This window comes from Hydra vulgaris, chromosome 06 (assembly GCF_038396675.1).
Source record: "Hydra vulgaris chromosome 06, alternate assembly HydraT2T_AEP".
Classification (NCBI taxonomy): Eukaryota; Metazoa; Cnidaria; class Hydrozoa; order Anthoathecata; family Hydridae; genus Hydra; species Hydra vulgaris.
In genome coordinates this window covers 20,867,611-20,892,844 of record NC_088925.1, presented here as the reverse complement: position 1 = coordinate 20,892,844, position 25,234 = coordinate 20,867,611, and the positions used below count along the sequence as shown (strand labels likewise).

The following is a 25,234-nucleotide window of genomic DNA, read 5'->3' as shown; positions in this document are numbered from 1 at the left end:
TTTATGATTTGGAAATTGCTGTAAAGGATGTATTCAACTACATAAAACACCTGATGAGAGATTCTCAACAGAAAAAGGCAAAAACCGAAGCTTTTAAGCAGTTAAACGATGAAACTGCTTTCTGGCTTAAAGATTTTTGTCAAAAAATTCTTCCGGTTCGATACAGAGAGGGCCAAAGAGAGTATTTTGGCAAGAAAGGAATGAGTTTACATGTGGATATATTCTTAATAAAAATAGCAGGAAAGTTATTCAAACGTGTTTACTTTACTTCAATGTATAGGTGTGATCAGGGAATAGGTGATGTTGTTTCGTTAGCCACTGCAGTTTTAGACCAATTCAGAATTGATCAACCGCATATCAAGAAAATGTTTACCAAATCTGATAATGCCGGCTGCTATCAGGGAAATCTTTCAGCTGAAGCAATCTACAATGTATGCAAAGAGAGAGATATAAAGTTGCTGAGATATGATTATAATGAACCCTGTTGTGGAAAAGATCAATGTGACAGGGAGAGTGCAGTTGTAAAGACAATTTATTAAATTTAAGGAGTTACGTTGACTCTGGTAATAATCTTTTGACTGCTGAAGATATACACAAGGCTATGCATTATAGTTTTGGCGCTAAAGATGCAAAAGTAGCAGTTGCTCAAATTAGCAATGATAAAACTGTAGTTACTGGACCAAAGATTAAGAACATTAGCAACTATCACTCATTTGAGTTTGGTGAGAAAAGTATGAAGATGTGGCGTTATTTCAATATCGGTGAGGGAATTGAACAAGAGTATGGAAATCTTAAAATTCAACCCTCGATTAAGTTGTTGTTGCCATATAGCAAAACAGATAATTCAATTAAGCGTAACAAGTCACTTAAGGAAAAACAGAAAAGAAGTGACAGGCAATTATATTCATTAAGATTTTGCACTGAAATGAATTGTACTTTATCATTTGAAAGCGATGCTGAGTTAGAAGAACACATGCTATCCGGTCTTCATACAGTTCCGAAATCATTAACATCATTGGATAAAGTTCGCAACTCGTTTGTTCATAAGATGAAAATTACTTCACAACTAAATATGTTAATTTCTTCATCCTCTAACATTGCTTCCGTAAAAGACAAACCACATTGCATGAACATTTTTCTATTGCAAGGTTGGGCATTACCAATTCGAAGTTCTTTTAGATTTTCAAATCAGCAGAAAGAACTGTTGTATAAATACTTTATTCGTGGAGAAGAATGAGGTAATAAAATGAGCCCTGAGCAGGTTCACATGCAGCTGAGGAGAGAACTTCCGCCTGCTCAATATGTAACTAGCCAACAGATAAGATCTTTATTTTCAAGGTAGGCATTGTTGCTATCAAAACTTTTGCAAATTAGATTATGTTTCTGACTGTTAAATAGTTCTTTTACAAATATGAAATTAAAATTTAGGTGAAAGTTATAATTTTGTGTGTTTGTTTACATATGTTTAAAAATATGTACAATTGATATTGTTATAGATTTAGTAACCTGAAAAGAAAAGGTAAGCTGGTAGAACCGACAACAGAAAATAATGAAAATAGTCAGGTTAACGATAACAAAGAAGTTTATGGCGAAAATGATGACTTTAATCTGGCAGGAGACAATGAAGATGATAATAAATATGAGGAAGACATCGCCAATCTTGCAAAAGAAATTTGTCTTGTATGGAAAGTGAATGATTGGGTTGCTGTTGCATATGAAAAACAATGGAATATTGGATATATTGTGGAGGTAATATTATTCAAAGTATATATTAGTTTCAAGTTTTTATTTTGTTTTACAAAACAGTGCTCTAAAATAAAAGGAATATAAATAAAATGTAAAAATAATTTCAGAATGACATTATATAAGACTTTACAAGTTTTATTGAATGTAAGCAAAATTAAACAAATCATAAACTCTTTATTATATTATTTTAAATGTTGCGCTAATACTTTTAGGTATCTATAACTGGGATCAGAGTTAATTGTATGATTAACGGGCAAGAGAAGAATACTTTTCGCTGGCCAGTTACTACCGAGGAGATAAATAACCAAACTGATAAAATTATCTGTTTAGTAAATGCTCCTTTTCTAATCAGTGGTTGTGGCGATTATTCATTATCCGAAGAAGACTATAATACAGTCATATCATTATTCTTAGAGAAACTTACTGCAGCAGAGTAGAAATTATGTGTGATGTGGTGGATAATGTGTGTAAATGACTCTATTAATAAATGAAAAACTAATTTTTAAAAGGAAAAACATTTAAATATTTGATTTATGTTTTATTTAATTAGCAATATAGTTATCTTGATGTTAGATTTTTGTTCAGTTTTTAATTCATGATATAACATGCGTGTGACAAAATCACACGAATTTTTTTTATTATTATGTTAGGACCTTTTTGTATTGACAGTTGGATATGTTTATATTTTTACAAAACTAAGCGCCTCTGCCGTAATGGTTCATTTTGTAAGTATACTAAAACATTTTTTTCCAATTTCAAGCCTTAATATATTAATAGGCCTTAGGTATCACATAACTTTCTTTGCATTTTTAGACTCAATACCTTTGATAATTTCAAATCCTAAAAGAAAAATTGTGTGCAACACTTCGCCGCTAGAATTAACTCCGATTAAAAGTTGACACAACTGATTGATTTTGTACTTTTGAACTATGATAATTAGCCAACCGCACAGTGTCACGCAACTTTTTTATATTTTTTGGAGAGAGCTTTTGGGTTACGTCTGATATTAACTACAAAAGCTATGTGCAACTTTTTGCCTTGCCAAAAAAATGGGTTCAAAGGTGGCAAAAACTAAATTTCTAAAAATTTTTAAAAAAATCTCAAAAATTTAAGCCCAGATTCCGAGTGAACGAAACATTTTTGAAAATTTTTTTTTTCCCCAACAGGTTTTTTCTATATTCTGATCAATATATAAAAAATTCAAGCAATTTGGAGGAGGTCACTTCCACAGTTTCAGGAATTTGCCTGATTCTTAGAAAAAACGGCTCTTAAGTGCAGTCAAGAAATTGTTAAATGCAATCAAGAAATTGTTTAATGCAGTCAAGATATTGTTAAATGCAGTTCAACGAATTGTGTATATAATATAACAATATACAGTCAACAAATTGAAAAATATAATATTAAAAACAAAAAGTTAATTAAATAACGCGACGTAACTTTCAAATGTTTACTTTGAAACATGCTTAATGTTTAAAAGCTAAATATTGTTTAAATAAGTAAATATAGTATTTTTATATAGAATTCAAAACTTTTTGACTATCATTAGTTTGATTTTAAAATTATTAATTAGTACTATGCTGTTATGTGCCGAGAATTCAAATCTTACATGCTTAATTCATTAACGAGTCATTAATTTTGTATATTATTAAGTAAATGAATTCAAAAAATGGAGTTAAAAAAATGGAAAAAATGATGGTATGATTTAACGTTTTTATGCTCAAGAAGACGCCTTTATTCGATAGTCTTTTGTTTTTTAGTCTCCTTTTAGGATAAAAGTAAAAAAAAAAAAAAAACATTCATTTTTATTTATAATTGAACATTTTAAATTTAGAACATAACAAATTAGATGATAAAAAAATATAAATACGATGAGATATCAAAGCACTAAAACAGTATCAAAAACACTATCTTTTTAGTTCAACATTTCAACTCATGTCTAACGCTAAGACTAGCAGTAGCCGTTAAAATCGCTAAAAAAAAACTTCGTTGATGATATGCTACATTTTTTGAATGACCTTGACTATTCTTAGCTTAGTTACTCTAGGAATGCCTTTACTCCCTTTAAATAGTACCAAAAAAAAGAAGGCTGATTTCGATTTCTTTTATTTTGTGTATGCACGTAACATCTGACTTTAAAACCTTTGACTTTACTTTAACGCGTATCGTGTTTACCGGAGGTATCGGTTTACCGTGGTGAAAATCAAAATGTTTTAGTTTTATGGTATGATTCTGTCGTTTGATAAAAGATCGTTAAGTTTAATGATCTCAACTCCTACTGATGTAAAACACATTTTTTTTCTCTCTCCAATAAATGTAGCTCTATTATTCTTTTTACCAATTTTTTAAAAAGATGTTAAAGTATAACATGTACATATTGTAAAGTAGTAACTGTTGCAAATGCGTAGTAAAACGGGTGTTTCGTACGTGTTGTAAAGTACATGTTTTCGACGTGTTTCTTCTGTTGTAAAGTAGTGTTTCCTCTGTTAATTATATCAGAGACTTAAATGTAGATTGGGGAGCTAGCACCTTAAAAGTTATTTTACTGAAAAATGTCAATCAAGTGTTATAAACACTTCACAGTTCCTTGTCTTTTATCGTTAAACATATAGCCGATAATTCACCACACTGTTTGTACGTACTGCATTACTAAGCTTTCGTTTAGTGACGTAAATTATGACGAGACAGACTTTTTTCAGAATAATTTCATTATTCTTCCCAGTGGGTTTGCGTAGTTTGCTTGGTTTTCTTAAAAAAAAAATTGATATTTTCCTTTAATATTACATTTTTTAAAAATTTACTACTTTTAGATTACCTAACATAAGTAATAATTATGCGTGTAAAGTTTTTTTAACTTACGATATGCGAGTTAAAATATTTTTTACAGTATACCGCCATGTATATTTTGCTCATTCTTAAAAAAATAAATTTGCATTAAATAATATACAATAGAATAGATCATCATTGCATTTTTTTTGTTTAAATTACTTTGAATAGCAAAATGTTACTCTAAAATAGAGATGTACCGGAATTTCAGGCCAGAATGCCGGAATTTATTTTTTACTTTTTTTTAAGATTTGTGACAGACTGTGTAAATTAAATCAAAAAATCATTGTGAAATCATGAAGAACTATAGGTAAACCTTGGTAAAAAATACAAAATTCTTAACATACGCAATGTAATTTTAGGTAAAACTACAGTTAAGCGGTCTTAAACAATTTTCTTTTTTCTTTTATTGCGCTCTCGTCAGTGGAGGCTTTTTTAACATTAGGAATTTTAATTGAAATAATAAAAGAAAAAAGATCTCCATGCCAAACCCTTAGTCGATGTAGCAGTACTTCTTTGTAGCAGTAAGCTATAAGATAGTCGATGCAGCAACACTCTCTTGTAGCAGCAGACTATGAGATAATCGATGTAGCAGCACTTCCTTTTTGCAGCAGGCTATAAGATAATCGATGTATGTACTAAAGTAATAATAATTCTTTATGTTTATATTAAAAAGTCACCTATTTAAACAAGTCTACACAAGAAAGTCCAAAAAGCGAAAAAATAAAATTATTTTAGACCACTCAACTGTAGCTTTGCCTAATTTTATTTGTAGTTTTAATTTTATTGTATCATTTAGGTAAGGATTTTTAAAAGGAATTTTTTTTACAATTCCGGCAAATCCGGTTCCGGCCGGAATACAAAATTTCTAATCCGTTACAACCCTACTCTAAAATCTAAATATTAAAATAAAATAAAAAGTTAAAACTATTTTTTCCTTCCTTTGCTGCTTTCTAATTGAAAAAAGCCATTTTTGCATTTATCAACTATAAGTCGATCACTTTATGAAAAAAAGCGAGAGAATTGAATTAAGCGCCACAAGTGTTTTGCCCTTACGTAACATTGAGGCTCCGGTTTTATAAAGAACCAAACCGGCGCATAAATTTGAAGAATATAATCAGTAAGTATTACCAGCTTGGTAGACAGAGGAGTGCTTGCAACATGCAAACGAAGGATTTGATTTGCAGTTGTCAGCCATCGAGGAAAAAACCATCTTTCACTTCACTTATTTCTATTGCCTTGCACATGTCATAAAGACAGTTCAGTAAGTTATTCTGTCTGACATCATGTCGAACATTCGGTAAGTTATTCTGCCTAACATCATGTAGAACGTTCAGTAAGTTATTCTGTCTGACACCATGAAGAACGTTCGGTAAGTTATTCTGTCTATCATCGAATTTGACAATTTGCAACATGTGACAATTTGCAAGTGCTTTCTTAATGTTGCCACTAAATGCAGTAGGTCCGAGTAGGTCAGAAGTGGTGTCATCTAAATACAATACTAAACTTCTCAATGCTAGTTCATTAAAATGAAACATGCATACTAACTATTGAACTGGATATCCCAAATACAGTTCCAGCAATCTTATTATACAATTGTTCACACCAGTACTCTCAATAACGCTTTAATAACGCTTGACGGGGTTAACGTTTGTTAATTTTTAGTTAATTTTTAGAAAACTGATAAAAACAAAAACTTCCATTGTAAAAAGGCTTTAAAAACCCCCCACCAAGTAAATCTCGATTTGTCTTTTTGTTCATTTCTCTTTTGCTTTTGGTTTATTTCTCACCAAAGTATAAAACTAATATTAGCCTAAATCCCTATTTAATTACAATAAAATAGCTGTTAGAAAATACGCGTTTGACCGCATGTCACATTCTCTGGCAACTGTTGAAAACTTTATCATATTTCTGCCAGATTCACTAGTAATTTCATTAAAAATTCCCAGAAATCTAACAACTGATGATAATCAACATTGCTCTGAGTGTCATTTATAAACTCCTCCACCAGAATTAATTTCTGCATCTATATCAGAAGTGATACTAACTGATGCTTCTAGATTGCTTTTACTAGACGAAAAAAAAATTGTAGTTTTTCTGTCTCTTTGTGCTTCTTTCAAATACTTTGGTTAATATAAAATTACTTTCCTTATCTAAAGAACCGATAACTATGTTTCTTTAATTTTTTTGATCCATTAAAAAATCATTTTCAAGTGTTGAGCATGAATTTTTAATGGATCTTATTAAATAAAATTGCAGTATGTCCATGTTTTACTTAAATTAAAACAATGACATGCTGCAATGTCAAACAAAACTAAACTTTCCATCTTAACAATTAATACTGCTGAAGTCTTTGATTCATCTTTTTTTTAAGCATCATTTTCAGATTATTGTGCAAAGATTCTACTTGCTGCTGCACTCTTTACATTATAACAGTTGGAATACCAGATTTCAACCAAATGTTCATAACATTTTCAGAAACTCTTAAAACTATTGTGCTTGACTTGGTACTCCTAGAAAGTTGTAATTTAACAAAAGAATAGTGTTGCATAACTTCCTTAGCAGTTGGAAGTTTGCGAGTAGTAAGTTCACATTCGATGCCATAAACAGGAAAAGTCTGCTGCAGTTTTATAAAAGCCATAGTTTGCCACAGAAATCAAAATATTTTAATTTTCTCAATATAAACTTAGTTTTATTCAATTTGAAAAACAGAATTCTAGAAACTCAGAATTCTAGATTTAAATTCAATAAACCATATACAGATGGATTATTTGATATATATGGATATTGGTAATCTTTATAATATTATTAATATAACAATCATTACATACTAATAGTATAATAATCTTTGAATACTAATAAATAATAAACTTTTCTACAATTTATTTTGAAATAAAAAATAATTTTAAAAAGTGCTAGTTAGAATCACTACAATTTATATACTAATAAATAGTAAATTACTAAGTAATTTAAAACAATAAAAAAGCCTTAAAATGCTTAAAAAACCTATGATATTAATATTTAAATTAATAATAATAATAAAATATAAAAATAATATTAAAGATTAAAATAATAAAATACTAATAAATAATAATAAAACCTACAAATGCACAACATAAGTCCCCCAGCAGAAAACCAAAAAAAAACTTGATTACTATTCTATTTTCGTTATATCATCCAATCGTTACAATTTATCACAATTTAAAATAAAATTTAACAATTTTAAAACAAAAATTACTAAGTAATTTAATAACGATAAAAAAAAAATTTAAAAACGCACAAATATGATAAAATAATATGGTCTCTTAACAAGAAATAAAGACAAAAAATTTTTTTTCCTTCTGTTTATTGTCCATGAGCAACAAATTACACTATTTAAAGTTAAATATTATAACCAAATTACAAAGTAATTAAATAACGATAAAAAGCATAAAAATGTATAAACATGGTGACTTAAGACCCCCTGGCCGCAAAGGAAGACACTATAAAAGTCAAAATAATTTTTTCCCATCTTCATCATATTATCCAGGAGCAACAAATTATAACTATTCAAAGTATAATTTTTTTTAATGATCTACCCTAATATACAAGTCAAACAAAAGGAGACTTTATAAAAAATGGTTTTTACCTGGTATGACCATTCCAAAATTTTCGTATCTGCAGACCCACTATAGAGCATCTATATTATAAACCAATAAATATATATATATATATATATATATATATATATATATATATATATATATATATATATATATATATATATATATATATATATATATATATTATATATATATATACATATATATATATAAATATATTATATATATATTATATATATTATTTATATATACATACATATATATATATATATATATATATATATATATATATTATATATATATATATATATATATATATATATATATATATATATATATATATATATATATATATATATATATATATATATATATATATATATTGTATAAACAAATATGCTAGTATAGTCTTTATGTTTTTGCAACTGCTTTAGAAATAAAATTCTTTTAAGAACAATCAACATAATTTCTTTAAAAGTAATCATTATAATACAAAGTAAAATTTTCAGAACACTGTGGACTAAAACTTTGAAACTGGAGTATTATAATAGTATTATAGTATTGATATATATATATATATATATATATATATATATATATATATATATATATATATATATATATATTGAATATGCACACACAATTATCATTGTGCATTTTCACACTCATTAAGAGCTTTTATTTCTTTCATATATATTCCAACACAAACATATAAAAAGTATAAATATATAAATAATATAAATTTAGACTTGAAATAAACTAAAACAAAGCAAAACTGATGTCTTTATTAAGAAAAAAATAAAAGAAATCTCATGTAAACAACTTTCAAAAATGCTTTCATAATATACCTGTGTATTTACTTTCTTTCATGCGATTCTGCGCATAAGGAACCATAAAGTACTATTAAATATTTGTGCGCACAAAATTATTGGAAGTGTGAAGAGGTCTATCAAATTTAATGGTTTTCACACAATGAAACTATGAATGCGTGTTTAGATCTCTGACGTCATGCTGAAACAGCCTGTTGCCAGGAGTTTCAGTACATATATCAACTATTTTATAGCCTGCTGCCACAAAGGAGTTATATATTTATAATATATATATATATAAGTTATATATTTATAATATATATATATAAATATATATATATATATTTATAAGTAAGTTTTATTTTGCTGTAAGCATATATTCAGCAAGAGTGCTCGATAAATGATATCAGAGCTATATAATTGATTTTTTGACGAGATTAAATAAAAATAACTACATGATTTTTACCACTAAAAGTTTCATGCGTTTAGCAATCATCAGGTAAAAAATACATTGTTTTTTTCATTAAAAAATATACTCAATAAACATCGTGGCATTCAAATATAAAACTTTAACTATTTGCGAGCGTGGTTTGGTTTTTTAATCTTTGGGCTTGTGGTTGTCAAGCAAGAACTTATTTTCGTGACAGCACTTAGATATAATTTCTGTTTTTTTATTCAATAATTTTTGCGTACCTTTGTATGATATTATGCAAAGTTTTTCATGAAGACAAAGCAAGCATTTTTTTGTTACATCGCTGTCGGCAGGGACTTGTTTAATTATTGGCCAGTTTATTTGAGTTTATTATGGTGTTATTTTTAAGTTTTTAAGTTAATGGCTTTACATGCCCTATAATAGGCTCTACATGCCCTATAATAGGAAAATGTATAGCCTCTAATGTTATTTATAAACGCCCTATAATAGAAAAATGTAAAGCCTCTAATGTTATTTATAAATGTATAGTATCCCCCCAAACACCCCAGAAAAAGTATATATTGGCCTAGCAGAAGGTGAATGGAAGAAAAGATGGGCAAACCACAAACACTCATTCACAAATAAAAAGGTGAAAAATTCAACCACCCTTTCAAAGTATATATGGCAGATAAAAGAAAACTTAAAAATAACACCAAAATAAACTTGGTCAATAATTAAACAAGTCCCTGCCGACAGCAATGTAACAAAAAAATGCTTGCTTTGCCTTCATGAAAAACTTTGCATAATATCATACAAATTTACGGAAAAATTATTAAATAAAAAAACAGAAATTATATCTAAGTGCTGCCACGAAAATAAGTTCTTGCTTGACAACCACAAGCCCAAAGATTAAAAAACCAAACCACGCTCGCAAATAGTTATAGTTTTATAATTGTTTTTGAACGCCACGATGTTTATTGAGTATATTTTTTAACAAAAAAAAACAATGTATTTTTTACCTGATGATTGCTAAACGCATGAAACTTTTAGTAGTAAAAAAACATGTAGTTATTTTTATTTAATCTCGTCAAAAAATCAGTTATACACTAAACTATACACAATCCATGCTGTGAAGATTTCTGCATCTTGATATATGAATTTTTTATATATCAAGATGCAAAAGCAATATTTTCAAATATTCTATATAATATAAATTTATTACCATTAAAATAATTTTTTTTTTATTCAAAATTCTTACCATTGCATTGTCGTTGAAATCACAAGAAGTAGTTTTCATCAAATGAGCAGACAAAGTTTTTGTACATTTTCCAGTGTGTATCTCAAAAACCTTAATAGTCTCTTGAGAAGGAACAAAAACAACATCTTTTTGTAAACAGTTGCTTACAGAAAGTCGTACTGGTTGACATAAATCATTAGCAACATTTCCATATCTTGTCTAGGTATAAATTAAATAAATGAACAAATGAAATTTTAATATAAAAATTAAGGTGTGAAGTCATAGTTAAACTAAACAGATTGCAACGCTATGCAACGCAACAAATCATTTCAGCATTAATGCTGAAAACATACTAAAATTGACCACTAATGATCACAAGTAAATTGGAATATTCTAGATATCTAACACCATTCATTCAACTAAAGAATTTTATGTTAAAGTTAAATTTGTTCCTAACAGTATAAACAAGTTACTTACTTCACTCAAAGTTCCATTTGAAAAATCCCATAAACCAACAGTTTTATCTGTCGAAAGAGTTATGAGGTAAAGACCACCAAGTGAAAAGCACAGACCATTAACAGCTCCATTATGTGCATCTGTTTAACATAATAGTTTCTCATGCAACTTTTGCAAAATGAATCCTTACAACAGATTACAATAAATTTTTAATACTCTGTGTGCTTTCTATGTGTCATTCATGTGAAAAACACAGAAAGTTAAAAAAAATATTCTCTTAAAAATGTGATGATTTTATCTCATGCAACATAAATACCTTTAACGCCATTTGAAAATTTCATAAGTAAGGAATTAGCTTTTCGAATATCCCACAAATATACTTCCCCTAAAACACTGTGGTGCAATAAAAAATATAAAAAAATTACAACAAACAAAACATCTGATTCATCATGTACAACATAAAAATTACATCAAACAAAACTTCTCATTCATTGGGTACAAAACAAAAATTACAACATACAAAACATTTCATTCATCAAGTACCAAATAAAAATATAACATATAAGACATCTCATTCATCACATAATAATTGAATAAAAAGACAAAAAAATAAAAAATAAAAAGACAAAAAAAATATATCAATCACAATTCTGATTGAAATTATAAATTTTTAGTATTTTAGATTGAAAAACATTAAATAAAAAATAAAATAAAATTCGATCTTGAAAAAAAACTTTGCATATGAAAGTCACAATATGATTATTTCTTCCTGGCTTTTGGAATCCAGGAGCTCGCTGATTAATATTAAGTATAATGATATTTGATTAGGTGTATACTTTTTTATTTATTAAATATTACAAAAAATAAATACTCAAAAATAAATATCGTATTGTAGCAATAATGTTATGTATATTTTATAAATAAAAAACACTTATTACCACCTTGTTGATACTAAAACATTTTGATTTCGAGGTGACCATTTAGTTAACAAAGAACTACTTTGATGGCCTAAATATATATAAAAACACAGCATTCAAAGATATTTGCATATTTTAAATAACTGCACATCATAAATAAAAATAAATAACAAAGTTGAAAATAAATTAGTTGGTAACTTTTCTTTGTTTTATGTCAGCACAAAATATTTCAAAATTAAAAATCTTTATAATTTATCTTTATATTTTATCATCTTATCATCTTTATATTTATCATCATTAAATAATCTGTATATTATCTATTAACTACATTATAAAAGATCTTTGTCAGACAAAAATGACCATTTTTGGTCAGAGAATGTCCTAATGTTAATGTCTTTTAATGCTTAAAAATGGCTTTTTACCCAATAATGACATAACTGGCTTTTTAAAATGCAAATATAACAAATTTTAACTTAGTAAAAAGAAAATTCAGATTTTCCTTTTTATTGTTTCAATTAATTAAAAGCATTATAACAGACCATGTGACTTACACTAATAATTTTTAAGCAATCTTTTTTTCTTTCTGATGCGTTGCTTTTAAGTGAGGGCTTGATTATAAGTTTTTTGAAATTCATTTTTTGAGTGTTAAAAAAGATGTTATTTTATTTATTTTTTTGCATGGAAAAAACTGTTGAATTCAACCATCGAATTATAATCTACCAATTTAATTCTTTTTTTTTTTGCTTTTTAAACATCTTCACTTCCAACAAGGCTGCAACCAACCAATATTAGAGTTGGAAGTTATTGGAAGAGAAAAAATTAAGTTTATAAAGCAAGATAACGATTAACAGACAACTTAAAAGATTTCAAATTATATGAATCAGGAAAACGAGATAAAGGAGATGAACTCCAAAATACTGATGTTCGAAGAAAAAAACTAGACAAAAAAGAATTTTTAGAGCACTTAGGAACAGTCAAAGTAAAAGAACGAGACTTAATTGAATGACAAGTAACATGAGAATGAATTTTAGTAGATAGCACAAGACAATGAGATGCTAGAGATGCTAGCTCTTTAGAGCAGCGCCGATTATAGTATTTATAGAAAAGAAAAAGAGAAGCAACATTAAAGAAAAGAGAACAAACACAAGGATATGACAATAGTTAATAATTGTCTGCAAGAGCAGGCTCAACTTTGTTTACGATGCAATTTTGCACCTTGTCTAAATATAGGAAGATTTGGACTATTGCGATAATGATTAGCTGAAAAAAATAGAGTTTTATCTGAGTTTAAGTGCTCCCTTCAAGCAATCAGAGAGTGTTGGATTTTATCAAGACAATAAATGGTAGTATCATCTGCGAACAATGCCACCTTAGATGTGAGAATTTCTACAATATCAGCAGTAGAACAAGAAGATCAAAATCCATATTGATGATCAGAAAGTAAGTTATTAGATTCAAGATGAAAGATTAAGTGTTTCTTAATTAAAGATTCAAAACCTTGCTTATGAGAGTAGGAAGACTAATGGGACTGTAGATAGACGAATCAGATCGCTCTCCAGAATTTTCGAAAATAGGGATAACAGATGCCGCTTTCCAGCAGAATGGAAAACAAAACTCAGATAAACACTTGTTAAATAATTTTGAAAGTATAAATGACAGCTTCGGAGAAAGCTTCTGCAAGACTATAACAGGTATGTTGTCTATGCAGGAAATCACTTTAGATATAGAAGTTGGAGTGATACAATGTCAAGCAATTGATTAACCTATTTGTCGGGCATATCAGGTAGAATGTTAGTGGAATTAAGAGATGAGATGGATATAAGTTTTTAGCAAACAATTCAGCTTTGTCTTTAGATGAGGTAACAAAATCTGAACCATGCAAGATAAGAGAAATGATAGATTTGCCCTTATAATAGACACTGTTAAAGATTCTCCAGAAGTCTCTGGAGCCTAATTTTTGAGATGAAGTACAAGACTACGAGACCTGAGAGTGATGAGGCTAAAAACCATTGTAAAAAAACTTTTTTACAATGGTTTTTAGCAATTGCGTTTTTAAAGTTTACAAGACCTGAATGAAATTATTTAATAAAAATGATTATTTGTTTTTGATGTGATTCATTTATAATAAAAAGCATTAAAAATTTAATAACAATGATTGACAAAACAACTGTAATTTCAATTTAACAATTTGATTGTCCAGAAATATGTTAATTACGCTTTTAATGATTAACTACCTATCTATTGAGCAAGTGAGAAATGTTTAGGCAAATCACAGTTTCCAGTGATCACACAAAACCTTATACTTGAATAAAATGTAAATTTATGTGGTTCCACAAACAAACAGCAAACAATAATCTCATAAACAACAACAACTTTTAAAGTTGCCAATTATTATTATTAAATTCTAAATTTTAGTTGCCAATTTGTCTAATTATATGTTGATGGCCACCAGCTGTATTAGCCTCTAACTGGTCACAAATCTTCTCAACTAAACAAATCATGTGACATTGCTAGTTTGGATCACATTTCCAGAATTAACTTATTATAATAGGTTATAGACGACATTGTATTTAACAAAATATTTTATTTGCATTTAAATCCTTAGAACACTATAAGCTAAAGAGCATCACCATGATTGGTTTTACCATGGTGGTAAAACAATGTACTGATCACAGTAATTGCTACAATGTTGTTTTTTTGCTTATAACTTCTTTCATCATTGTTTATATTATGTAATAACTGTTATAAATATTATAAACGATAAAATATTACTGAAATCTTTTCTCTGCTCACAAAAAAACTACTTTAAAAACAAAAAAAATTTTAAACAGGTATAAGAAGAAAAACTCATTAACCCTTTATCTTTCTTTTTGTTATTAAATGATTTCCATTAAATGAAAAAATCAAAGGAATCACAAAAAAGTAATATAAAAATATATTACTTTTATATATAAAGTATATAAAAAAGTCTTCCTTACTAAACCATTAGACATAACACATAAAATTTTGATAATAAAATAAGAAACTTAAAAAACCTTTCAATGTGTGAGTTTTTGATCCACTTTTTAAATCACATAAATAAAGATTGGAATCCTTAGATGTCACTAAAAAAATTAGAACATTAAAATTAGAATCCTTAGTAATAAAGTAAGTTAAAGTAACAACTTAAAGGACCTAAAATAAAGTAAAAATTATTAAAAAATATATATATATATTGTATACACAAATATACAAAGGTGAGATCCTTTTCGAGCTCAAATGCCCTCTCTAAGCAATCAGAGAGTGTTGGTTTCTTATCAAGAAGAGAATAAATGGTAGTATCATCAGCAAACAATCCCACCTTAGATGTGATAATTTTTAGGAAAATATACACAAAATGCAAGATATATACACAAAATACAAGACAGGGCATGAACAAATCATGTGACAAAAAAATATAAAACACACAAAAATTAAAAAAAAAACAATTTCTTAGGTGCAAACAAATGAACCCTCTTACATTTCATTAACACCTAAGAGTATCAACGAATTAACTCTTTTACATTTTAATAAAAAATAACTAAAAAATAAATATCATATTTTAAACTTTTAAAAAGTTCTTACCAGATACTAAAGCGTGACTTGGTGAAATGTCAAAATTATATATTTTATGTTGAAATTCGAATTTGTAAGCTACCTTGAAAAAAAAAAAAAAGAAACCAAATTTCTAATGTTATAACTTTTGTTATATTGAAAATTTTTTATAAACATCTTTATACTAAAAATTATTATCATAAAAAATATTAGTTATTTATAAGTTTATGATTTTTAGTTTTCTTTTAGTCTTAAATTCTTTATAAACATGTGTAATGTAAGAATGTGTAAGTAATGTTAAATTAATTATTTGTTATATTGATTGTTATATATACTTATTCAAGTAAATTATTGTGAAATTTTATTTTAAATACCTTTAAATATACAGAATCAATTATATAAAAAATATTATTAAAAATCCCACAAGATTTATGTTAAAATATTTTAATGTTACTATGTATCTAAGACCAACTTTTAGCATATATTTTTTTCCCAGGTTAAAAAATATTTCCAAGTAAAGAGACACAATTTCAGTCACACCTTATATATAGCTTACATAACTATATATTCTCAAATATTATCTTATTGTATTACAAATATTATATACTTTTAATAATAAATTTATTTTAGTAAAAAAAAGTAAAAAAAATAAAGTCAATAAAAATATATATCAAATAAGAAATAAAAAACAATAATGAATGGATGCATGCGTATGGTTGCGTATATCCAAATATTTGTATGTATGCTATTTTCGGGGGTGAATCATCCTTTAGCATTAGCTTGTCCTTTTGTCTGCAGCAGGGTTGCTAAAAACCCAACCCAAATGGGTTTTTTTAGGTTTTTTTAACTGACCGCTATTACAAAATAAAAAAATATATTTTTCCTAAATAATTAAAAACCATATTTGTTTTAAAATTTCTTTATTAAAAATAAAATGTGTTATAAACAAGGATGGAAAGTTTAATTTCTAAATTTATAGTTCCTTTATCCCAAATGTTCCTATTTTTATTGTTAAAGCGCCCTAAGTCTCTAACCACTTTTGGAGCTCCTGGACACTCGAGTTTAGGAATATATACTGATGTTATTTCTTATTCTTTCAAAATTGTTTTTTGAAATTCCCTGATTTTAATTAGTTAAATTGTTTTAGTTGTTTTAATTAAATTATTTAAATTGTAAAAATTTTTAATAGTTTTATCATAATGGAATTTATTTTTAGAAAAAAAATTAAAAATTTAAATAAGAATATATTCTATGGCTCAACTGGAAGCAAGCTAGCAGGTGAATGGAATGATGTGACTGAGTTTTCAAAAACTGTTTCTGGAAAAGTAATACTGCAGTGACAGTATAACTATTGCAATGAAATTATAAATAGCCAAAAAATGGAAAGAGCCAGAATTTATCTAAATAAATGTAAAAAAAAAAACCATCTGCTGATGTTGCACAAAGAAATAAAAACTTTATTTTAAAAGATGGCAAAGGATCATCTCAGGCATCTGTAAACTTATTGTGTGATTTTGTTAGCCCAGTTACTTCAAAATCTTTTGAAGCATCAAGCATTTCTGGTGTCTTTTGGAGTAGTTACTCTGATTCAATATCAACCTCATATAAAAAACAAAAGTTAATAGAAAACTACATATCAAGGACAAGATCAGATCAAAAGGATGTTTTTGACTTGCAAGTCTCCAATTTTTTTTTTTTTGCATGTAATACTCCATTAATGCTGTAGAGAATAAAGAATTTAAAAAATGTGTTTATTTTTTGAAACCTGGTTATGATCTTCCAAACCAAAAGAAACTTTCAGCAGAGTTACTGGATAAAGTGAATGATGAAGTAATTGTATCTATGAAAATATAGTTTATAATGTATTACTTTAATTTTACAGTTTTAAATTTTTTTTACCCTTCTATTCAGTAAATTTATGTTAATATATCAACTAATTAAACTAGTTCTGTATTGTATTTCAGGGATGACTTATGGATTATAAGAAATGGAGTTATGCCGCAATTTCCTAATGGTACATGATGAAACTCTAAGTAGACTGTTTAAAAACTTATATTAGAAATTATAACCACTACCATATTATAGAAAAGCATGAAAGTGATATTAAACATAATATCAAGAAAATTATGGATAATGCTGCAATTTTTCCAAGAAGCTAAAAAATCTTTAAATTGAATTGGAGAATAGTGAGATTGCTTTAAATAAGGTGGATATGTGAGATAAAATTGTTAGTCATTAAAATATTTGCATAGATATTTAAAAAATATATATATTTATAGCAACAAAATGAATCAACATCATTGTTAAATACATGTGAAGCTTGGTTGTCTCTCCTGAAAGATGAAGGCCTGAAGCCATATTATATTGAAATTAAGTTGAAATTTGATGAATTTGACATAGTAATTGACTGTGGAAAAAATCTTTCCAATCAGATAATGTTTAGGGGGTGCTCAATGACCATAAAGTTTTACGAAAAACGTCAAAAACGTGTAAAAAGTTCCAAAGTTCCAAAAATTTCTAGAACCTGGTTAGTTAGATTTTTTCCACTGAAATATTGTCTGATTGCGTGCTATATAGATTAATTAAAGTGCAGCAGATTAACTGTCATCAGGGCACCAGACTAAAAAATGTCTGCTAGTGTTTAAAACAACTGTGTTTATATCATTTTGTTAAAATTTGTATTCATAATTTTAATACTATTATTTAACTCAATTTAGAATTTGTTCAAACAGAATAAAAAGGTTTACAAGTATAAATATTATTTTTATTTGGAATTTCAGTTTGACAACAAATGTATTAATATTTTGATAGTACCTAACCTTAGTAACCTATTACAGAAAACTAGCATGGTAGTCTGGTAGTGTATTGTTTGTTATTAAGTGCAGATAATAATAATTTCTAATTTGAAAATATTTATTTAATTTCTTTAGTAATAATTATTATAATATATTGCTGCAGCTGCATAAACCAACAACTGAATGATAAGTTTGTATAATATGGTATTGAGTTTTGATTTTCTCATAATATTTCAGTTATCATTGAAACGGCAGCATCATCTCGTGTTGCTATCTCTACACGACTTCAAACCAAAATCTTTTTAATTGGACAACCAGAGCCAAATCTTCCAGATAAAGTTCTTCCCTTAACATCTGATGTTTTAAAAACATTTTTTTATCATCTTAATTCAACCAAAAAGTCAGTGCCTGAAAGTCTTAAAACAACTGTTGATGAACTGATTATTATTTGGAATAAAGCCCGTATTACGACAGCATTTCATCCGAATGTAGTCTTAAAGTTGAAAACTTTAGTCCAGGAATTTAAATTAATAAAAAAAAAAAAATCCAGATTGTCAGATTCTCAGAAATCGAGAGAGAAATCATTTACAGACACCATTGGCCTACTTTTTGACATTGCCCACAAGGATGCTGAAACCATGATCAGAATTGAAGAAGATAAAGAATTTTTATTGGATCAGAGATGTCAGAGAAAAATGGTGATGTTTGGAGAGGACAAAGAACTTTCAAAATTAGAAGAAAGAAATGAAGCAAGGAAACAAGCAGAGAGAGAACGAAAGCTAAAAGAAGAGCAAAGACAATCTGGTGCGAGTGCAATAGTTCCTGTTATTGAACCTTTACATGACGAAAGTTATAGTGATGACAACGATAACGATGCTGTTGATAATGACAAAATGGTTGATAGAGATTTTGAGATAGAAATCCCTGTTTATTACAGACAACAAGTCAGTAAAGCAAGTTCTTCAGGGTCAGCTGAATCAAGTTTAGCAAGTACTCCAAAACGACAATGTATCTTAGATACAATTCTTGACTCGCCTGATGTTTCATCAACATTAGACAGAATTAATCTGACACAAAATTTACTATACTAGCAGCAGCAATTGCAAGGGCTGGTGGACAGAACCTCGATGATGGATCATTGTCACGTTCTACAGTCCGTAGAAAACGAACCTATCATCGATCAAATATTGAAGCCACTGTTCGAACTGAATTCTGCGATTTGGACAAACCACCATTAATCGTCCACTGGGATGGCAAACTGATGATAGATCGTACAAATTCTGCAGCCCCTAAAGCAAATGTTGACCGGCTATCTGTAGGTGTGACAGGTCACAATGTTGACAAAATACTTGGAATAGCAAAACTATCAGCTGGAACTGGAGAAGCCCAAGCAAAAGCAGTTATTCATCTGCTTAATTTCTGGGACATAATTGGTGATGTTATTGGAATGAGTTTTGATACTACAGCCTCTAACACTGGCTCCAAAAATGGTGCATGTGTAGTTCTAGAGAAACATATAGGTAGAAATTTGTTATATTTCGCTTGCAGACACCATGTTCATGAGATCATAGTAGCAGGAGTGTTTGGATCACTATTTGGACCATCATCTGGTCCCAACATACCTCTTTTCCAGAGATTTCAGCAATATTGGCCCAAAGTTAATCAAGGAAATTTTAAACCTCTGGATGACATTCGAATGAAAATACCCCTGGTGCAAGAACTACAAAATGAAGTGATTGCATTCCTCAAAGAAAACCTGCATGTTAAAATGCCAAGGGATGACTACAAAGAAATCATGGATCTCTGTCTGTTAATACTTGGAAAACTGCCTGATCAAGAAGAGAAAAATTATCATTTCAAGATCCCTGGTGCTTATCACATGGCTCGCTGGATGGCCAAGGTTATTTATTGTTTTAAGATTTATTTATTTCGTGAAGAGTTCAAGTTGACCACAAAAGAGGAAAAAAATCTCTGTGAATTTTGCTTATTTGCTAGTCTGGTTTATGTAAAATCTTGGATATCATGCACAAATGCCAGCAATGCTCCAGTTAATGACTTGTTTCTGTTTCAGCAACTTAAGCAGTTTGCAGTTGTGAATAAAACGATTTCCGAAGCAGCAGTCAAGAACTTTCAAAACCATTTGTGGTACCTTTCACCAGAATTGGTCCCACTAGCTTTGTTTTCAAACAAACTTCAAACGGAAGAGAAGCGAAAAATGATTTCCAACATGAAATTTCACGGTGAGAACTGGTCTGAAAGGTTGATCAAATTAAAGAACATTGAAAGTCTAGAGAAGAAATCTCTGGACATGCTGGTGACATCAGTTTCAGCAAGTGCGTTGCGGTCAATGAAGGTTGATATTGATTTTCTGTTCAACAACGATCCAGCTACCTGGAATGATTCCCCAGAATACCAAGAAGGAAAAAATTTAGTATATTCATTGAAAGTAGTAAATGATGCTGCCGAACGATCTGTGGCTTTAATGTCGATGTTTAATGAATCGATTACAAGGAATGAATCTGAAATGCAGAGGTTAATTCAGGTGGTTGAGGATCACAGAAAGCGAGTGCCAGATGCCAGAAAGTGTACTCTGAAGAGTTATAGTCCTCGCTAGCATTAACATTGCACGAACTATAACATTACGATAATTAAATGTTAATTGCTCATATGTTTTTTTGTTTATAATTCGTATTTTAATCAATGACAAAGAGTCAAAAATCCTAGTGTTTTATTTTGGAAAAATTCTGATATAACAAAAACCGCAGAACTTTAGTCGTATTGCAGTATTTTATTTCATTAATTTCTCTGCTAATAAACCAGTCTAAAGTGGATGTGGATTGTAATTTGTATTCAGAATTTAATATTTAGAGATAATTAAAACTGATCAAATCTGAAAAATCTAATTAACCGGGTTTTAGAAATTTGTGGAACTTTGTTACTTTTTCCATGTTTTTCACATTTTTCGTAAAACTTTATGGTCATTGAGCACCCCCTAAACATTATCTGATTGGAAAGATTTTTTGCACAGTTAATTACTATGTCAAATGGCACAAAATAAACAACTATGCAATCAAATCTGAAAAAAAAAATTTTTTTGGACAGCCCTAATGTATATATATATATGTATATATACAAGCCTTCCCGAGAAGTGTGTGCTGTTGCGCAGCTTGTTTGTCCATGTAAAAAGTAACTTATTTAGAATCGCTGACCACGGCAGTTTGTATTTTTTAACATTTAAAGCGCTTCAATAATTTGCGGCAAAAAGTTAAACTTATCTCCTGAGAAAAAAGAAACCAATACTAAAAAAAAGGAAACAAAACTTTTCAATTTTGTTTCCTTTTTTTTAGGAAAAAAAAAAGGAAAAAAAAGATCAAAGTTTAATTGAACTAACTATAAAAGTTTAAAATTAAAAAAAGAAAAAAGAAAACTTTTTTTATAAAACATTTACACAACTTTTCTATTCTTTTTTTAAGATGAATTAATTTTAGCCTACATAATTTGATACAAGTCCAGGAAAAAAACATAATATATCTATAACAACAATTTTATAATTTTATATCAACAATGGTATGCAATTGTATTTTGATATGCAATTATTCACAATTTTTAAGAAACTAATTTTTTTTCTTACATTTATTTGTCTTCACGTCTTTTAGTTTTTAAAATTATTTTTGCTATATTTGACATTTTTTCTCAATAATTTTAATATAGGAAAATCAGAAAATGAATTGCTATTTATTTGCAAAATATATTGATTAATAAATTTTGTAATGACTGAAGAAATTAAAGAAAAGAATACCATGGCTTCTTTTATAAATGTATTTACAATACTTGTTTTTGTCTGAAGTTGTTTCCTTTATATTGCCCTTAATGTTGAAAATTATATTATATAATTTTCAACATTAAGATAAAATTCTAGAGATAATGAACATAACTGCTCTGTTTGAAAAAATGTATTTAAAAACTTAAAAAAATTGTATCGATAACAAAAGTTCATCAGGAAATAAACTATTGAGTTTAAATGCACAATTTGAAGTATCCAACTAAAGTGCAGACTATTTCAATAGGAAATAAACCAAATGTGAAAAAATGTGAAAAGAACCAAATGATTTATTTATAATTTTACATAAAAAACTTGTTAACAAATAAAAAAATAAAATTTTTAGAAATAAATAAAAATTTTAGAAATAAATAACAATTAGTTTTCTTGCTTTCCTGTATGTTGATAAAAACAGTAAAGCAAATAGACAAAAAACAGTAAAAACACACAAGACAATAAAAACAGCTAAAATAAAAACAGTAAAAACAACAAGACAATAAAAACAGCACACAGACAATAAAAACAGCTTAGCAAATAGCAAAAACATTTGAAAAACAAATTTTAAAATTGTCATTATTTCAAGGGCAAAAAATAAACTATTTTCTTAATACACTGACTGACAAAAGCCGCAAATAAATTCTATATTAAAAATTTATTTAAAGGAAATAACAAATACCCAAAAAAAGAAAAGAAAACAAAAACAGTAAAATATTTAGGTATACTATTTTTTTTTGATTTTTAATTTTTTTCTAATTTTTGTTTTTTTGATTTCAATTTTTTTGTTTATTTTATTTATATATTTTATTTTGTGCAGTATTCATTTCCTTTCTTCGAGGTTTGCTGTTTTATTCTCTCTAGTTTCTTAGAGCTTTATTTTGCCGCATATTCTTAAAACGCCTACTATATAAAAACATGGTCAAGTTGTCTGAATAAAGTACTTTGAATGTGGACCAACAAGACCGACGACCGCACACGCTTCCCGGAAATGCTTTTATACATATATATATATATATATATATATATATATATATATATATATATATATATATATATATATATATATATATATATATATATATATATATATATATATAAAGTAGTTGTCAAACAAATAAACACTGCATATGAAATACTTGATTCTTTCATTGTTACTATTAAATTACTATTAGTGTCAGAAGATGCTAACGCCAGCACCACAGTTGGCAAATCCAAACACCTTGTATGGTTTTACAATGATTTAAATTTCACCTCTGCAGCAGGCTCATATTCAACATAATGGTACATCTGTGAATAGTCTTGTTGATCTTAAAAGTGTAAATTAAAAATAAAGCACTGCATATAAAATAAGGTTTAAAATGACGCTGCTAAAAGCTTATTACATTTAATTTTGGCAAGAAAAAATCAAAGTGCAATTTTTATCGATTTCCTTTCTATTATATTTTTACTGATTTTAGGAAAATCATGTCAGTGGAAAAAAAAATTGCTTGAGAGTTATACTCTTCGTATTTTACATCTGACTTTGAACCTTTTTGTAAATCATTGCTTTTAAACAGTTTGTTACTTTCATGAAATATATGATTCTTAAATAGTAAGACTAAAATATCAAAACTTATGAAACTAAGTTTTCTTTAAAAAATGCAGAATCAGAAAAGTTGCAGGTCAAAAACCACTATGCCCAGGAGAGAGAAGTGCAGTCAACCATTCTATTAATCTCCTTGAGTATTTTATCACTCAGAATAAGAACCTGGCTGATTTTAGGGAAATGCGACTTGATTTTATGTAGCAAAATGTCTTTGCCAGAAAAAAATTGCTTTTTACTAGAAAAAAATTGAGAATTTAAATGTTTATAATTTTACAGTTTAATTACAAATTATAATTTAATTAAATTATGATTTAAATACCTTTTAATCAAAAAAATATTTTATTTTTGATTAAAAGGTATTTTAAGGTGGTTTAGTTTTATCTTTGCCCTACTATTTCTTAACATTTTATTGTCTGTCAGGTTCCTGCAAATTTTGAGTGACGATAGAGCCTGCTTTTCCGAGCGGATGCATTTAACATTCTGATGATTAAATTGCAAAAGCAACATCTCATTGTTTGCATCGACACCGTCCCAGCTCTAATTTATAGATTTATAGTTTATTCTCCATCTTAACAGTTTTATTTACAACGACGGCTATATGAAGCTCTCAGACATGGTAGCACAAGGTTAAAAAAAATAATGCTTGGCCATGAGACTTAACTGACCTTGCATAAAATCCGTTTAAATAGCCAGTGCTTAAAGTGAACTGTCTGAGATCAAAATCTAACAAATTTTGTATGTGTTTAGGGCCTTGGCGCTGTTGTGTTTAAAAATCACGCTTTTTTAATTTCATAACAAATGTGTTTCATAAAAATGTGCATTTTTAAAATACCACTAGTTAACAAATATAATAATAATAAAAATGCGCACCATTGGTATAGATAAAAAACCTTCCATTCTTTGTAATGACATAATTACAAAGTTGATGATTTATAAATTTCGAGTGGCGCAAGTATATCCAGTAGGGTGGAGTGAATTTTAGTTTTTTTTACAATTTGTTTAGCCTGGGTGTGCAAAAGTTGTCTATTTATTTCAGAAATACTCTGGAAAAATATCAATGCTCTAGGAAATTATCTTGAGGTGCCTCAAGACCTTTAAAATTTTAATGGGTCCCTAATATTATGTTAAAAAAAGTTTTTCAAAAGTATGTCATGTTGGGTCTCAAAAGAAGCAAAATTTTATAAAAATTTCAAAAATAACAATTATTTTTAAAAAAAAATTGTCATTTTATAGTTTATTGCAGAAAAAATGACCTTTTAAACTAAAAATGTAAAAAGTTTATTTTTTTTAATTATAATTTAAAAAAAATCTTAAATAATATTTTTTTTTATAAAATAATTGTTATTTTTGAAATTTTTATAAAATTTTGCTTCTTTTGAGACCCAACATGACATACTTTTGAAAAATTTTTTTTTACATAATATTAGGGACCCATTAAAATTTTAAAGGTCTTGAGGCACCT

The 25,234-nt window shown here is 27.8% G+C and overlaps 2 protein-coding genes across 2 annotated transcripts in view; one reads left to right on the top strand and one right to left on the bottom strand.

Moving 5' to 3' along the window:
• Positions 1-1,246: 1,246 nt before the first annotated feature.
• On the top strand, positions 1,247-2,290 carry LOC136081270 (uncharacterized). Its single transcript, XM_065798572.1, has 3 exons — positions 1,247-1,338; positions 1,497-1,749; positions 1,959-2,290. The coding sequence occupies exons 1-3, from the start codon at positions 1,247-1,249 to the stop codon at positions 2,181-2,183; spliced, it is 570 nt and encodes a 189-aa protein (XP_065654644.1). The 3' UTR covers positions 2,184-2,290.
• Positions 2,291-3,545: 1,255 nt separating this feature from the next.
• Positions 3,546-25,234, bottom strand: part of LOC100205713 (DNA excision repair protein ERCC-8) — a 30,300-nt gene continuing 8,611 nt past the window's right edge. Inside the window, exons 4-11 of the mRNA XM_065799524.1 lie at positions 15,606-15,678; positions 15,038-15,106; positions 12,027-12,093; positions 11,402-11,478; positions 11,107-11,225; positions 10,651-10,848; positions 8,198-8,248; positions 3,546-4,491 (exon numbers count right to left, since the gene is read on the bottom strand). Of these exons, the coding sequence (XP_065655596.1) occupies positions 4,453-4,491; positions 8,198-8,248; positions 10,651-10,848; positions 11,107-11,225; positions 11,402-11,478; positions 12,027-12,093; positions 15,038-15,106; positions 15,606-15,678 (693 nt within the window). The 3' untranslated portion in view covers positions 3,546-4,452. The remainder of the gene's footprint in view (positions 4,492-8,197; positions 8,249-10,650; positions 10,849-11,106; positions 11,226-11,401; positions 11,479-12,026; positions 12,094-15,037; positions 15,107-15,605; positions 15,679-25,234) is intronic.